At 45.7% G+C, this 16,057-nt stretch overlaps 1 protein-coding gene across 1 annotated transcript in view; it reads left to right on the forward strand.

The window, feature by feature from the left end:
• The window catches only part of LOC130109761 (KICSTOR complex protein SZT2), a 223,277-nt gene that overhangs the window by 139,673 nt on the left and 67,547 nt on the right, over positions 1-16,057 (forward strand). The window contains exons 3-6 of the mRNA XM_056276744.1: positions 12,222-12,395; positions 14,009-14,200; positions 14,314-14,513; positions 15,229-15,395. Coding sequence (XP_056132719.1) covers positions 12,222-12,395; positions 14,009-14,200; positions 14,314-14,513; positions 15,229-15,395 — 733 coding nt within the window. The remainder of the gene's footprint in view (positions 1-12,221; positions 12,396-14,008; positions 14,201-14,313; positions 14,514-15,228; positions 15,396-16,057) is intronic.

Consider the following 16,057-nt stretch of genomic DNA (forward strand, 5'->3'; position numbering starts at 1 on the left):
CCAGGAGGAGCTGGAGGGCGTTGCTGGGGAGAGGGGTGTCTGGAGTGCCCTTCTTAGCTTGCTGCCACCGCGACCCGACCCCAGAGAAGTGGCTGATGATGAGATGAGAACTCCCAATACACTTTGGAGCAGTCATTTAATAGATATTTGTTTAAAGGAAACATATTTATTAAATTGAATAATATGTTTACCTGATGAGCCTAAGCCATGTCTCTTAAATGCACCGTTTTGGGAAATATCCATTTGCGTGTCACAGAAAGTTGAGTCAGTTCATCTGGACACAGGGTTTAGTGGGAGAAACATTTCATCGCTCATCTAATTGACTTTGTCAGTCTCCCTGACTTATTTTCCTTACCTGGATTACTAAGTATGCATCAAGACATCCATTCATGTTATTTGTGCTTGTCATTCAGGTGTAAAATACTATGTAGTAACAATGTTCATACCATGTGGACCAGCTGGACTGGAGATAACTCGTGATAACTCAGGAACTCTCATTTCCCTTTCACCCTCTGAGCTCTGCATGTTTCGATTTCTCTTGCTCTCTCTTAACTTTCCCTCTTCCACCTCTTCATCTCTGTGATGCTCTCCCTCTTCTGCCTCATCATCTCTGATGCTCTTCCTCTTCCACCTCATCATCTCTGTGATGCTCTCCCTCTTCATCTCAGCATCTCTGTGACGCTCTTCCTCTTCCATCATCATCATCATCTCTGTAACGCTCTCCCTCTTCATCTCATCATCTCTGTGATGCTCTCCCTCTTCCATCTCATCATCTCTGTGATGCTCCCCCTCTTCCATCTCATCATTTATATGATGCTCTCACTCTTCCATCTCATCATCTCTGTGATGCTCTCCCTCTTCCATCATCATCTCTGTAACGCTGTCACTCTTCCATCTCATCATCTCTGTGATGCTCTCCCTCTTCCATCTCATCATCTCTGTGATGCTCTCCCTCTTCCATCTCATCATCTATATCTGGGGTGCCCAATCAGTCGATCGCGATCGACCAGTCGATTGCGGGCTGATTGCCAGTCGATCGCGAGATGATTTTGAAGAATTGAGTTAGATTTTTTTTTAAAAATCGGCAGTCCCTTGTGTTCACACCTTGATTGACATCGAATCTGACCAACCATGAAGAGGCAAGGTCAGCACTGGTCCTGTATTAGTCAGATTCAACATCAATCAAGCTATTATTGGTCCTCTCACTCGCGAGCTCTGACGTAACTTAGCGTCAAAGTGGAGAGACGAGAGCCGCGGCTAACGGTAACGAGACCGGCTTCTCTTTAACTTTATTGTGTGTGTTCAGCGACAAACAACAAAAGTGGCAGAAGCCAACGATCGAAACCTTATCATTTCCACAGTGAATGGGAGGAAGCTTATTTTTTCGTTTACTCAAACGCAAAATCCATCTGTCTGATCTGCACCGCGATTCTGTAACTCAACCAGCTACATAGAACTGGTAAGCATCCAGACTTTTGTATGCTTTTAGATCAGCACCTGTGTATGGGGACACTCCGTTGGTAATGTAACCGGTTATTTTCTTGCCCGGTGCGGGATTCGATATGGAGTGTATTGCGCCACAAGGCGACATCACTAACCGCTCGGCTAAAGGGTCAGACCCGTTAGCTAGGGACTAACGTGTCTTATTAGTAGTTTACAGTCGTCATCCTCCCCGGAAACGCGCCCTCGCGCTTTGTTATTCCCGCGCTCCGAAGAAACTTCTGAGGATCTGCACACTTCCGGATCCCACCGCTGCCACCAATGTAACCGGTTATTTTCTTGCCCGGTGCGGGATTCGTTACGAGGTGTACTGCACCACAAGGCGACATCACTAATTGCTCGGCTAAAGGGTCAGACCCGTTAGTTAGGGACTAACGTGTCTTATTAGTAGTTTACAGTAACATAGTGGTACAGATCGTGTGGATTGAACTCGGGCAGACTGGACGATTTTGCTTGATCCGTGAACACATCGGTAGGAAGAAGGCACGGGTCGGTAGCTAGCCCTGCTATCGCTAGCTTCTCCACATATTGCTCTTTGTGCCGTCCTACAAGGTGACTCACTTCACAGGACAACTCCACAACATTACTCTGACTATTGGTAGCCATCACTTAAATTTAAACTATAATAGCTACTCATCCGTCGCAATATTTTGTTTGTTTTTGTTGTTCGCTTTTGAATTTCCCGGTCTATCACTTACTGCCGTCCGTCATGGCGTTCATATTCCCCGCGAGTGGGACGTGACGTCACGTGCAAAGGGTCAATACCGAAGAAGGGTCATTGGGAGCGCCATTTTAAAACGGTGCCCAAAAGCCGTGATACAGATTTCACGGTGAAAACAGCTCTACCAACCAGAAACTGCAGGAGTTGAAGTCTCAGCTAGCAACGCACTTTTACGAGACCCAGCGCCGAGGGGGAGGCTGCAACGACAGCGTCGCATCGCGTCAGTCATGTTCTTGCTAAACTGTGGAAGAGGCGTTTGCTGTGGCTGCGGCTGCACTCTTCGGTGATTTCAAGAACAAAACGGACATTGTGAACGCCATTAAAGACGTTCAACTACCCCGGAATACTGTCACACGGCGCTATGAGGAAATGGTCGGGAGTCTTCATGAGCAACTGAAGAAGGACGCTGAGGCATGAGAGTGTTTTCCCCTCCAGTCCGACGAGTCAACCAATATGGCGGATGTGGCGGAGTTATGCATTTTTATTAGAATGGCCTTTGACGACATTATGAGCGCAGAAGAAGAGCTGCTCACTATTTTGCCACTTAAAGGACAGACTAGAGGCGAAGATATTTTTCAAGGATCCATGGAATTCGTTAACCAGAAGAAACTGGCCCCTTTTAAACTCATCTGCATTACAACTGATGGCGCACCTGCTATGGTAGGCCTTACTAATGGGTTCGTTGGATTGTGCAAGCAAAGTGATTCTTTCCCCGACTTCTTTAATTATCATTGCATAATTCACCATTAAGCGCTGTGTGGGGAGATCTTAAACATGAAAGAAGTAATGGATATTGCTATGAAGATTGAGTTCTCGGCAGAACACACACATCTGTTGCTGCATACGGATGTAAGGTGGCTGAGCAGAGGCACATTTTGTGGAGAGATTCAGTGAGTTGTTGCTTGAAATCAGAGATTTTCTCAAGCTCACTAAATATACACAGCTGGAGGACAAGTGGCTTTTGGATTTGGCATTCCTAACCGATCTCACCAGCATGTTGAATGAGCTGAATTTAGAACTACAGGGAAAGGATAAATGCGTAATAAACATGATCAGCTCAGTGAACGCGTTTTAAAGCAAGCCCCGACTGCTGTCAAGTAGGCTGCAATGCAGTGACCTGCGAAACTGCTCACATGCAGGCAGAACTTAAACGTCAGGGTAACGACACAGCACAGCTTGGTAATGCACATTATGAGGAGCAAGTTCAGAGCATCTTGTCAGAGATTGATAGGCGCTTTACTGACTTTGCATCCATTGGACCTGTTGCCAGCTGTCTCTGTTTTCCATTTGGAAGTATTGATGTGGATGACGTTGCCTCCAAAGTGGCATCACTGTTTCACATGGACAGCCCTGCTGTGGAGAATGAGATCCTCACACTTCAAACTGACATTGAGATTAAATCCAGGGCAACACAAGGGGTGAAGGGAGCTATCTGGGAGCTACTGCTGCAGGAAAAGTACCCCATCCTCAGGAGATGTGCCATGAACTTCGCAGCACTTTTTGGATCAACCTACCTATGTGAATCTGCTTTTTCTCACATGAAGATCATCAAGTTGGAAGTACAGAGCCACAATGACAGATGACTGCCTTCTGGCCTGCCTAAGGCTTGCAACCAGCTGCTACAACCCTGACTATGAGAAACTATCCTCCTCCTCCCAGTGCCAACAGTCCCACTAAGGTAGAGAATGACATTTATTTCTGCTTTTTTAACAGAAAACTATACAGTATAGTGGCTGTACTATTTTCTGTTTGTCGTGTGTATTGAATGGGTATTACAGTAATGTGGTTCCATATTTGGGCTGGTAGATCTCAGCTGGCTGACAAATGTAAAAGTAGATCTTGGTTCAAAAAAGGTTGGGCACCCCTGATCTATATGATGCTCTCACTCTTCCATCTCATCATCTATGTGATGCTCTCCCTCTTCCATTTCATCATCTCTGTGATGCTCTCCCTCTTCCATCTCATCATCTATGTGATGCTCTCCCTCTTCCATCTCATCATCTATATGATGCTCTCACTCTTCCATCTCATCATCTATGTGATGCTCTCCCTCTTCCATTTCATCATCTCTGTGGTGTTCTTCTTCCACCTCATCATCTCCCTGATCATCTTTGCCTTCCACCTTTTCATTTCTCTCTTGCTGTCTTTCTATCACCAGTTCTCCTGATGTAGCTCTCTGTTCTGTTCATTAGTTGTCCTCCTCTTTGGTAGAAAAAAAACTGGTGATGTCACCCTTCCTCTTCATTTTTACAAGTGTCTCCTAAAAGAATCAGAGTGACTTAACTATTACATTTTTTTCCTTTAGTAGTCATCATTCATAATGGTGAGACTTAACACTGCATTTTGTGTAAAATTTGGGTGGATGTGTGTCGTTTTTCACTTAACTGTCCGTTTCACCCTCCTGCATGCCCCTTAATGCTTCCCAACAGATTTCTGAAATAAGATTTAAATGAGCAATAAATACGTCAGTGCAAGCTTTATTTAAGGATTTAAACTGGCTCCTAGGTATAAACCTACATATAAAGACAATATTCACCAATTGTGTCATTTATACTCTGTGAAGCCACACATGTAGTTAACAATGATCCAAGATATCCAACGTTTATCCAGTAATGCTGGTTAAATGGCAAAAGTCCTTTTCTCTGAGCTTCAGTTTAAAAACGTGGTGAAAGTGCAAACTCTGAGGTACTAAGCTTTGAATGAACTGTTGCTGCATTGCTGACTAATGTGGCTTTTTGTTTGGGGCTTGGAGCAAGTGACTTGAGTGCTTTTTAAGCTGGGTGCTTTTGTATGTTGCACTTGCATGGAAATTTGGACATGTTTGTCTGCAGGATGAGCAGTTTCAGAGATGTTGGTAGCTGCAGGCAATCCAGAGACACTCGTTACCACCAGTGAATATTTGGGTTTAGTCAGGTTTAATCCATCCCTCACAAAATCAAACATGAGTTACTATTACTAAACAAAACACGTGTAGTGAATTAAGGGGGCAGCTGGGAATCCGCCACAGCCGGGACGCGAACCCGGGTCTCCAGCACCACGAGCGACCTGGGTTCACATCCCGGCTGCGGCGGATTTCCAGCTGCCCCCTGAATTCACTACATTGGTGTCAGAAGTGTGATAATGAGACCATGAGGCCATCAGAAGCGCGTGCGCCTAGAGGCGTGAGGGAGCTGATAAGCTAAAGCGTGAGGACGCGCTTCCCGAAGGAAGGGGGTAGTGTAATGACCACGGATGACTAGACTTGCTAGCCCTTTGCTAAAGGATCGGACCCTTTAGTCGACTGGTTAACGCAGTCACATCCCGGCTGCGGTGGTTCCCGGATGCCCCCTTAATTCTCTACATTGGTGTCAGAATTTGGACGGTGAGACGGTGAGGTCATCGGAAGTACGTGCGCCCAGAAGCGTGAGGGAGATGATATGCTGAAGTGCGGGGACTCGCTTCCCAAAGGAGGGGGGTAGTGTAACGACCACGGATGACTAGGCTCACTAACCCATGGCTAACAGGTCGGACCCTTTAGTCAACTGTTTAGTGCAGTCGCCCCGGGTTCGCGTTCCAGCTGCGGCGGTTCCTGGCTGCCCCCCGAATTCGCGACACACGCTTCAACAAAACAACCCCACCACTATCCATCTGCGGCAGTTCTGTATTTCTGCTAGTGGAAGTTGGCAACCCTACACATTTAGCAGAGGAAAAAGCCATCAGCAGTAGTTGTGTGCAGCCAGGAGCAGGAGAGGCTGGACATAAAGCTGCCGGGGCTGGGAGAAAACGAAGCTGCTGCCCACTGCAGGGACGGCTCGCAGCAGCCGGGTGAAACTGGTGTGTTACCGACACTGTGTCCTCTCGCAGCTCCTGGCACTACACTGTGGCCAGGCTGTTTGTGTCTTATTTTATGAGGATAAAATCTGTTTTTGGTCTTCTGTGTATCACTCATCTCCCTCCCATCCTCACCATGTCTTGGCTAGACTGTGTTAATGTCTTTGCTTGCTACCCCCCCAAAGTGAACACACATCTGCCTTTTGCCTTAGCTTCACAGTATTTGCATGGGTTTGTTGAGCCTTTATTAGGTCATGTACATCATGGTCATTGAATGCATATAAAATATCTGAGCATGCGTGACAAACGTGTAATCAATAGTAGCAAGACTTTAGCCATGTTTGCTAGCTAGCAAACACCATATCTGGACTCCACTAGCCTTGCACTTTCCTGACCATTGTAACTTCTTCACTGATTAACAGTTAGCATTACCTCTTTCCTCACTGTGCCAACTGCCGTTATCTTCTTTCTCTTTATTCTTTAGCTGTATTCTCTTTTGTTTGACTGCCATTGTCATTGTGACTCGTGTCGTGTATTGTGGTGAAGTAGCTCTGAATGCACGCGGAAGGGAAGGGAACAGCTCCTATTTGGGGGGGGGGGGTACAGGGAGCGTCATCTCTTGCTGCATTCACTTGCGCTCGGACATCGGAGTTTCGCGCTTGTAAATTTCTGACCAGCCACAGTTTTCATATATTTGAATTAGTTAGCTCAAACTGGGGTGGCAAGGCAATTTTTTGGGGTGGCAGCTGCCACCCCGGGAGATTTGCCCCGGTGCAAATTAATGTGAAAGTTTAGGATAAGTTCTTAAATGTCATCTGTCATCAAAACACATCATTTAGAAAGACTAATACACATGGAAATAGAACATCTTTGTACAAAATGTCTTCACAAAGACATCTTTAACACGTTGGACTATACAGGGGATATATAAAAAGTACACACACCCCTGTTAAAATCGCAGGGTTTTGTTAAGTAAAAAAAAAATCAAGATAAATCAAGTCAGAACTTTTTCCACCAGTTTTGAGGTTGCAACCTATAAAAATAAATTATATATATGAAAAATAATCGAACATTTTTAGGGAAAAAAGAAAAATACACAACTTAAAATAAACTGGTTGCACAAGTGTGCACACCATTTTATAATTGGGGATGTGGCTGTGTTCATAATTAACCAATCACACTCAAACTCATGTTAGATGGTAGTTAGTGTACACCTGCCATCAGTTAGAGTGACTGTGATTAACCCCAGATAAGGTTCAGCTGTTCCTGTAGGATTTTCTTGACGTCTTCTTTGTTTGTCAGCATGCACAGGATCTCGTTGTTGAAAGGCATGGATCAGGAGAGGGGTACAAAATAATTTACAAGGCATCAGATATACCATGCAACACAGTGAAGTCAAACAACAACTGGAGAAAATATGGCACAACAGTGACGTTACCAAGAACATGGCGTCCCTCCAGGAGAAGACGGGGAGAAAACTGGTCAGGCAGGCTGCCAGGAGGCCTACGGCAACATTAAATGAGCTGCAGGATTTCTGGCAAGAGCTGGTTGCTCCCTACATTTGACAACAATCTCCCGTATTCTTCATAGGTCTGGGCTATGGGGTAGGGTGGCAAGACAGAGAAGCCTTTTCACATGAAAACAAACATCCAAGCCCAGCTACATTTTACAAAAACTTGCATCCAATCTCCCAAAACCATGTTGAAAAATGTGGTATGGTCGGATGAGACCAAGGCTGAAATTTGGCCATAATTCCAAAAGGTTTGTTTGGTGTAAAAACAACACAACACATCACCAGATCACCACACCCACAGTGAAGCATGGTGGTGGCAGCGTCAGGCTTTGGGGCTGCTTTTCTTCAGCCGGGACTGGAGCTTCAGTCAAGGTGGAGGGAATCATGAATAGCTCCAAATGCCAGTCAAGTTTGGTGCAAGACCTTCAGGCGTCTGCTAGAAATCTGAAGCTGGAGATGAATTTCACCTTTCAGCACAATAACGACCTAAAGCATACATCCAAATCTACAAAGGAATGGCTTCACCAGAAGAAGATCATTTTGGAACGGCCCAGCCAGATCACAGACCAATCCAACTGAAAATCAGTGGGGTGACCTGAAAAGGCCTGTGCACAGGAAATGACCTCACAATGTGGTGGATGTAGAACATTTTTGCAAGAAAGAGTCGGAAAATATTGCCAGGGGAAGATGTGTGTAGCTGGCAGACTCTTACCCAAAACTGTAAAATGCTGTAATAATATATAAAGGTGCCTCATCAACATATTAGCTTAGGGGTGTGCACACTTATGCAACCAGATTTTGTATGTTTCTTTTCTTTCTTTTTTTTCCTAAAACGTTTTTCTTTTAACCTTTATTTTATAGGTTGCAATTTCAAAAAAATATATATATAAAAAGTTCAGACATTATTTATTTTTGGTTTCATTTTTTATTTTTATTTTTTTACATTACAGAGACCTTCCATTTTAACAGGGGTGTATAGATTTTTTATATCCACTATATATATATATATATAGATAGATAGTTACATTTAGATAGATAGATAGATAGATAGATAGATAGATAGATAGATAGATAGATAGATAGATAGATAGATAGATAGATATATGATCTTTCTATAGCCCGTTGAAAATGACTCTATTATGTGATTTTAAAATGTCTCCCTGGTCTTGTCTGTCAGCCTGACTATGTCCATGATGGGGGGTGAGGGGCCATGGTAATCTCAAAGTAAATGTCGCCAGTGTTCAAGTCTTCAGGTGTAGACTAATCACCAGCACTTCCACACGTCACTCCTCTCTGACTCTCACAATGTGGAGTCTGTCGTAGCAGTCAGCCGCTTCACTGCCCAAGTTTTCGTGTCCAGCTGTCAGTGTCAGACAAGATGTGAGATGGGCAGCACGGGACGGGTGGAGGTTGTTTAATGAGTCTGCCACAGATAAAAGCCTGTTCAGCAAAGCAGCAAGACCATTGGGCAGATGGTCCCAACATTCAAAGCTATTTAAAGGAAACAGCTCTGACAGTCACCCAGAGCAAAACACAACACATTCTGAGTGTTGACGTATCAACATGTACAGGGATGTAATGAACCCTCTTAGGAGAAGACTACATGGTAATGGTCTGAGAATGACACTGTTGCTTTGTTGATGATGTTGGTACTGTATGACCGCAGCACATCAGGTCAACAACAAGCAAGCCCGCGGACAGAGGACCATTGCCTTTGTCAGGGCAGGTGAGCAGCCTCAGTGACAGCCCAGATCAGCAGCCGGTCTCCTCACCTCTGTGTCAGACTGGGAGGTGTGAGTCGACTTGGGGGGAGCAGCTCAGGTTACCAGACCACATTAAGACAACTTTGTTGAGGCCAGACATAGTGTTATCATCAGCCTCCTCAAAACATGTGCTCCTTATAGAGCTGATGTTTCCCTGGGAGGACCGGATGGAGGAGGCAAATGAGTGGAAGCGGTCCAAGTACCAGGAGCTGGTGGATCAGTGCTGGAGGAGAGGCTGGAAGGCACATTGTGCAAGGTCTACACTCTTCTTGGCATCACTGGGGATGCTAAAAGGAAAGCCATCAAGTCTTCCTTGGAGGCTACAGAGGGTGCCCCCAGATGCCCTTGGATCAGAAGGAGTCATCTGTGGGCCAGTGCTGCTAGGACACAAGCCAGGGCCTGATCAACCCTGGCTGGGTCACCTCAGAGAGGGTGTATGATGTTGAAAGACCTGAAACACCCAAGGACCTCAGGAGACATCACTGATGATGTGTCCTGTCCCACTGATGATGTGTTGAAGATACATCCTAGGATGTATCTTTGAGTCGAGTGGTGGCCATTGCAGAGCTAACTTGTACCTGTGATTTCTGTAGTCCATCTGTCTTCTGCCCATCCGCAGTTAACAGTGCTATTTGTAATATTGACTGTGAATGTTCTCATTCATCCTGGTCATGGTTATCCAAAGGAATTGAATCAAGTGCAACTGGACTTGGTATATATCCGTGAAGACATTTTGCCTCTCATCCAAGAGGCTTCATCAGTTTGTGCCTTTCTGACTATTTGTAATATTGCTTTTTTTCCCTCCTGAAGTATATCAGCAAGACTTGGTTAATACATAGTAAACGACCCATGCTCTCCCCATTCCCTCAGATTTGTGGATTGAAAACACGAGAGCCAGAATGCTGAAGTGTTTTTATTAGTGATGCACCACCCCTAAAGACTTGCTCCAGCAAACTAAGCAGTTATTGTAGCAAACTATCTGCACACGGTGTTTGAAAACTGGTAGATGTTGTTGGTTGTCCAGTCCATCTCCTACCTTTGTGTGAAGTTGTTTGTTGTACATTCTTTCATGAGTTTTAGATCAATTGGAAAAGAAAAAGTTATGACCGCCCATTTTCATTCTAGTAGTTTTCAGTTGCGCTCGTTGTTTGGGACTGTTTCAATATTTATTTTCAGTTCTTTTTTTTACATTTCACATCTTATAGGCCTTGATATGTTTGTTAGATTATCAATATGTGTTTTCCGTTTTGACCGCCCATGGTAGTTTTAGGTAGCAGTGAAATCACGGTCGTTCTAGTGTTCGTGTAGTTCATGTAGGTAGTTCTGGTGTTCATGTAGTTCATGTAGGTCATTCTAGTGTTCGTGTAGTTCATGTAGGTAGCTCTAGTGTTCATATAGTTCATGTAGGTCATTCTAGTGTTCATGTAGTTCATGTAGATAGTTCTAGTGTTCATGTTGTTCATGTAGGTAGTTCTAGTGTTCATGTAGTTCATGTAGGTCTTTCTAGTGTTCATGTAGTTCATGTAGGTCGTTCTAGTGTTCATGTAGTTCATGTAGGTCGTTCTAGTGTTCATGTAGTTCATGTAGGTAGTTCTAGTGTTCATGTAGTTCATGTAGGTCGTTCTAGTGTTCATGTAGTTCATGTAGGTTGTTCTAGTGTTCATGTAGTTCATGTAGGTCGTTCTAGTGTTCATGTAGTTCATGTAGGTCGTTCTAGTGTTCATGTAGTCCATGTACGTTGTTCTAGTGTTCATGTATGTAGTTCGAGTGTTCATGTAGTTCATGTAGGTCATGAGATGAGCAGCTGAAGCAAGACAATGATCATCAAAAGACAATAAATTTTATCAGCTGTGTTGATGTTAGATTCGGGTTGATATATATATATATATCTGTATATATATATAGCGTTTTTTCCCCCCGAACCCGTCAATGGTGTTGTTATAAGCGCTCAACTAATGAGGAGCGGAATATCAATACAGATGCAGGAAAAAAGAAGTTTCATATATATATATATATGCTGCATTTTCCCAATTGTCAGGGTGGAGAAACTCAAACAGGCAAAAGGGGAATGTTGAATTGTAAAATATATGTTTTGTTTACAGAAACCATAGTGATTTTTTTTGTCCAGTTGCCCCTGAGACTGTGTGAAGTTGTTGGCCTTCGAGTCATCTTGAGTTGATTATTTGTTGTGTGTATGTTGCTGATGATTTTGTTTGTATATGTTTGTTTTTATTGCTTATATATTTTGTTCAACATGTTCAATAAGGTTGATTTATTGATTGATCTTTGTGTTGCTGCATGGGAGAGCCCAAAATTGTTATGTGTTTTTAATTGAAAACAACCATTAGGGCATCCAGTTAGTATGGTGGTCTATTCTGTTGCCTATCAACATGGGGATCGCCGGTTCGAATCCCCATGTTACCTCCGGCTTGGTTGGGCGTCCCTACAGACACAATTGGCCGTGTCTGTGGGTGGGAAGCCGGATGTGGGTGTGTGTCCTGGTCGTTGCACTAGTGCCTCTTCTGGTCAGTCGGGGCGCCTGTTCAGGGGGGAGGAGGAACTGGGGGGGAATAGCGTGATCCTCCCACCTGCTACGTTCCCTTGGTGAAACTCCTCACTGTCAAGTGAAAAGAAGCGGCTGGCGACTCCACATGTATTGGAGGAGGCATGTGGTAGTCTGCAGCCCTCCCCGGGTCAGCAGAGGGGGTGGAGCAGTGACCGGGACAGCTCGGAAGAGTGAGGTAATTGGCCAAGTACAGTTGGGGAGAATAAGGGGGGAAATCCAAAAAAGAAAAAGAAGAAAAGAAAACAACGCTGCAGTGCTCTTGTTTCAACAGTTTTGCAGTTCCTTCATCTTGTTGCCTATTCTTGTTGTGTTGGTTATTCTAACACATCTCCTTGACTTGTTGCTCAGGTATTGCTTGCATCGCCCTGTCATTTGTGGATGCCCAAGGCTGCCCCCTTCAGGTCCTCACCCAAAAAGGCACCACACCTCAGAGCCAGGACACTTGCACCGTCCCCCTCCAACTACACCGGTTTGATGAGCTTACGACTGTTGTCAAAGTGGACCCCACCAACCTAAACACAGGTACATCAACAGTGTCCTTCACCAGGTCTTCATCAGGAGAAGTCATAGCTGTTCTTCATCGGGAGAAGTCACAGATGTAGAGTTTGGCCGTCTCGTGCTGAAAGCTGTCTAAGTGCTACTTTGCTAAAACAAAGTAGTGCCGGTTGTAAACACATACCTACCATGACATCATCACACACATAGGTAACATTGAAAAGATTCGTTGGCATAGCAGCCGTAACTATGAAGCTGCCGCCAAGGGACCAGGTTATGGCTCTGATATGGTGACCACAGAAATGACCAGGGCCTAGCTCTGGCTATGTTTCAGTTTTATTTTACTGCTGGTGTCTATATGCTGCTTATTCTCTGAAGCCTCCTACAGACGGTGTGATTTCAGCAGTCCTGTAAGTTCACTGCAAGCCACACGGTGCGATATGGATCTGATAAACTTGGGTATGACATCAAGTGTGATGTATGTAGACTGTACGATGACAACTCCTACTGAATCACAGACTACGACGCAACTCCATAAAAACGTCATCAGCGTGCGTGCCACATCAGCGCGCGTGATCAGTCTACGCCGCTGGTAGAGCAACATGACGCCAAGCAGGACTCGATTCCTTTCAGTAATCACCGCAGCTCGTTTTCTTGCTCGTTTTCTTGAATCCATGGCATTTGGGTCACAGATGCTAACAGTGTGTTTATTTGTGTGTAGCGCCAGCAAAGATTGTGTGTGGTGTTGATCAGTGCGTCATTTTGTGCTGCATTTCTATTGGTTGGTCAGTAGACGTAGGTCGTAGCTGCAGTCACATTGTGAGACGGTCGTCCTACATTTCTGACTCTGTCAGACTTTTGTCCCAGGTTATCTTCGGTCGCAAGACTAATAACGGCCGTCTTTGAACCGGTCTCACAGTAGGACCACCGTTCTGTAGGCATGACCAAAGATATCGCCACGTTTAGTCATATTTCATCTGAGATGGCCCACATCACACCGTCTGTAGGAGGCCTAAGAAAAACCAGTGCATGCAGCAATATGTGCAGGTTCTTTGCACAGGTGAAACATACCTACAGGTCACTGCAGCCTGCTAACTAAATGATAAACAAGCCAAGTCATGGGTCACAGAGGAGCTGTTAAATGAACATGTGGATGAAATGTTAAATCACCTTCAGATGAACTCCTACGTATGCCTGGGTAATGAAGGTTATTGTGAGACAGGTTTTCCTTCCACCCTCTGTTAGAATTGGGGGTGTGTTTGTCAGCGTGACACCGCATAACAGTCCTATCAATCCAAATTAACTTAATTTGGGAGACTTGTCAGTATAATGGTGTTAATTAAACGTCCCTCATATTGTGTTTCTTCATATTGGAGCACTTCGTGGGAAATGATATGGTTCAGTTTCCATGTATTTGGGGTAAAAATGATCAGCTCTGGGCTTTAAAGTTACAGCCATCCTCATGGTGCTCCTTTTGGCCCAAAGTTCTTCAGGCTCAGGTTCATTAAAGCCTGATCTGAGTGCCGTATGTACGCCGGGACAGACTGCATCTTTTAACTAAACCGCAGTGAACAGCCAAGTGTGTCAGGCGCAAGCTGGGTGCGCCGCTCATCACTCAGCGCTGCCCTTTTTGGTGACAGGGCCGCAGATGCGTGTCCGTTTTGAAGTCTGGGAGCAAGGCAACATCAGCCCCCTGCAGCTCAGCGACAAGCTCTGCGGCGCTCTGCGACACGCCCTCTGTGATGTCATCATGGAGCTGAGGGTCTTGCCCAATCCTCTCTGCGTGGGAGTGTTCTGCACGCCAACAAAAGGTCAAAAAGAAGACACTAAAGGTCAGATGAGGTCTAATTATTTGCGTGCTTATTTCTTTCTTACCAGTTGTGCCTTGTCACTTTTGTCTTGACCCGTTCAGGTTTTCATGTTCTCTCTCCGGTATTTTCTGTAGGACCGCTGAGTCCTTCGGCTGAAGTAAAGGATGTAAAGGATAGTCCTAGGCAGCATAGTGGCTCTCGGATGTTAAAACCCAGCCCCTCTCCCATCACCTTAATCCAAGTTCCCGGGACCACCCCCACAACAGGGTCCAGCACTCCAGAATCCACCACACCCACTGGCAGAAGCACCCGCCGCAGCTTCTGGGAGATATTGGTGAGTTCTCTGAAATTCATTAAAGATTTTAGGTGTCGGGGCGTCTGGGTAGCGTGGCTGTCTATTCCGTTGCCTACCAGCACAGGGATCGCCGGTTCGAATCCCCGTGTTACCGCCAGCTTGCTCGGGTGTCCCTACAGACACAATTAGCTGTGTCTGCAGGTGGGAAGCTGGATGTGAGTATGAGTCCTGGTCTAGCGCCTCCTCTGGTCGGTCAGGGTGCCTGTTTGGAGGGGAGGGGGAATTGGGGGAAATAGCGTGATCCTCCCACACGCTACTTCCCCCCGGTGAAACTCCTCACTGTCAGTTGAAAAGAAGCGGCTGGTGACTCCACATGTATGGGAGGAGGCATGCGGTAGTCTGCAGCCCTCCCCGGATCAGCAGAGGGGGTGGAGCAGCGACTGGGATGGCTCAGAAGAGTGGGGTAATTGGACGGGTACAATTGGGAGAAGAAAAAAAAAGGAGGGGGGGAATCCAAAAAAGCAAAAGATTTTCCTTGTATGGAAGGTTACACTCTGTGTTGCCCTTAAATAAACTGTTCATCGCACATCAAATACCTACAGCTTCACATGGTGCTTCCATGTTGTGACATGTGACGGTTTGTTGTGGTGTGGTGCGCTGCACGTTGATTGGTATGTGCAGAATTCATTCATTCAGAGAGAGGCCGTGTTTGGCCGCCTCTGACCTAAACGGTATAACTGTCATGTGCCTACAGAGCAAACCTGATTCATCGGAACTGGGCAGCCCGAAGACCACTGATGACATCGTCCAGGAGAAAGGGGAGGAGGGTCGAGCTGCACGCAGGAGGCACAAAACCGAGAACGTCAAGCAGCAGTGGAGCCAGGAAAGAGCTGTGGCTGTGGAACTAGAACAGGCCCAAAGGTGTGTGAGATATATATATATATATATATATATAAATTCCAGCTATAAATGTGCATTTTCCTGTGTACAAGAAAATGCATGTATCTTGAAATATCAGTTTAAAAATGATTGTCATGCTATGAAAGTAATTTTTTCAGGCAGAAAATCAGAATCATGTTTATTGGCCATGTAGGTTTGCACATTACATGGAATTCAACTGTGGTTACATGGCGGTGTGGTAAGATGGCTGCACGAATTCGCCTTTGCAGTGGCCTCGCCCAATGCCGGTGTGGGAAGATGGCGGTGCGAATTCACATTTGCGGCGGCCTCACCCAGTACTGTCCATGCAGTGTCTTTGTCTACGTCTGCGTCTACGTTTTGTCTTCGTTTGATGGCTGGGAGAGCTGGTGCTGGATCGGCTGGGAGCGCGGGGCAGGCTAAGCTAACTGCTAGCCCATGCAGACTGGCAGTTCCGATAACACCGAGGGCAGTCTGGCAGCAGCCTCTCCTGGCGTTGACTGGTGTTTTTGATGTCGCCGTGAGGAGTGTGGGGAGGTGTGTTGAGGGTGTCTGGCTGGAGGTCTGGTGCTGGATCGGCTGAGAGAGCCTGGTCTGCTTCGTCCGGTGGGCCTGGGGACCACGGCCCCTGCCTGGAGCTGCACCCGAGGAGGAAACACCAAGGC

This window comes from Lampris incognitus, chromosome 3, assembly GCF_029633865.1.
Source record: "Lampris incognitus isolate fLamInc1 chromosome 3, fLamInc1.hap2, whole genome shotgun sequence".
Classification (NCBI taxonomy): Eukaryota; Metazoa; Chordata; class Actinopteri; order Lampriformes; family Lampridae; genus Lampris; species Lampris incognitus.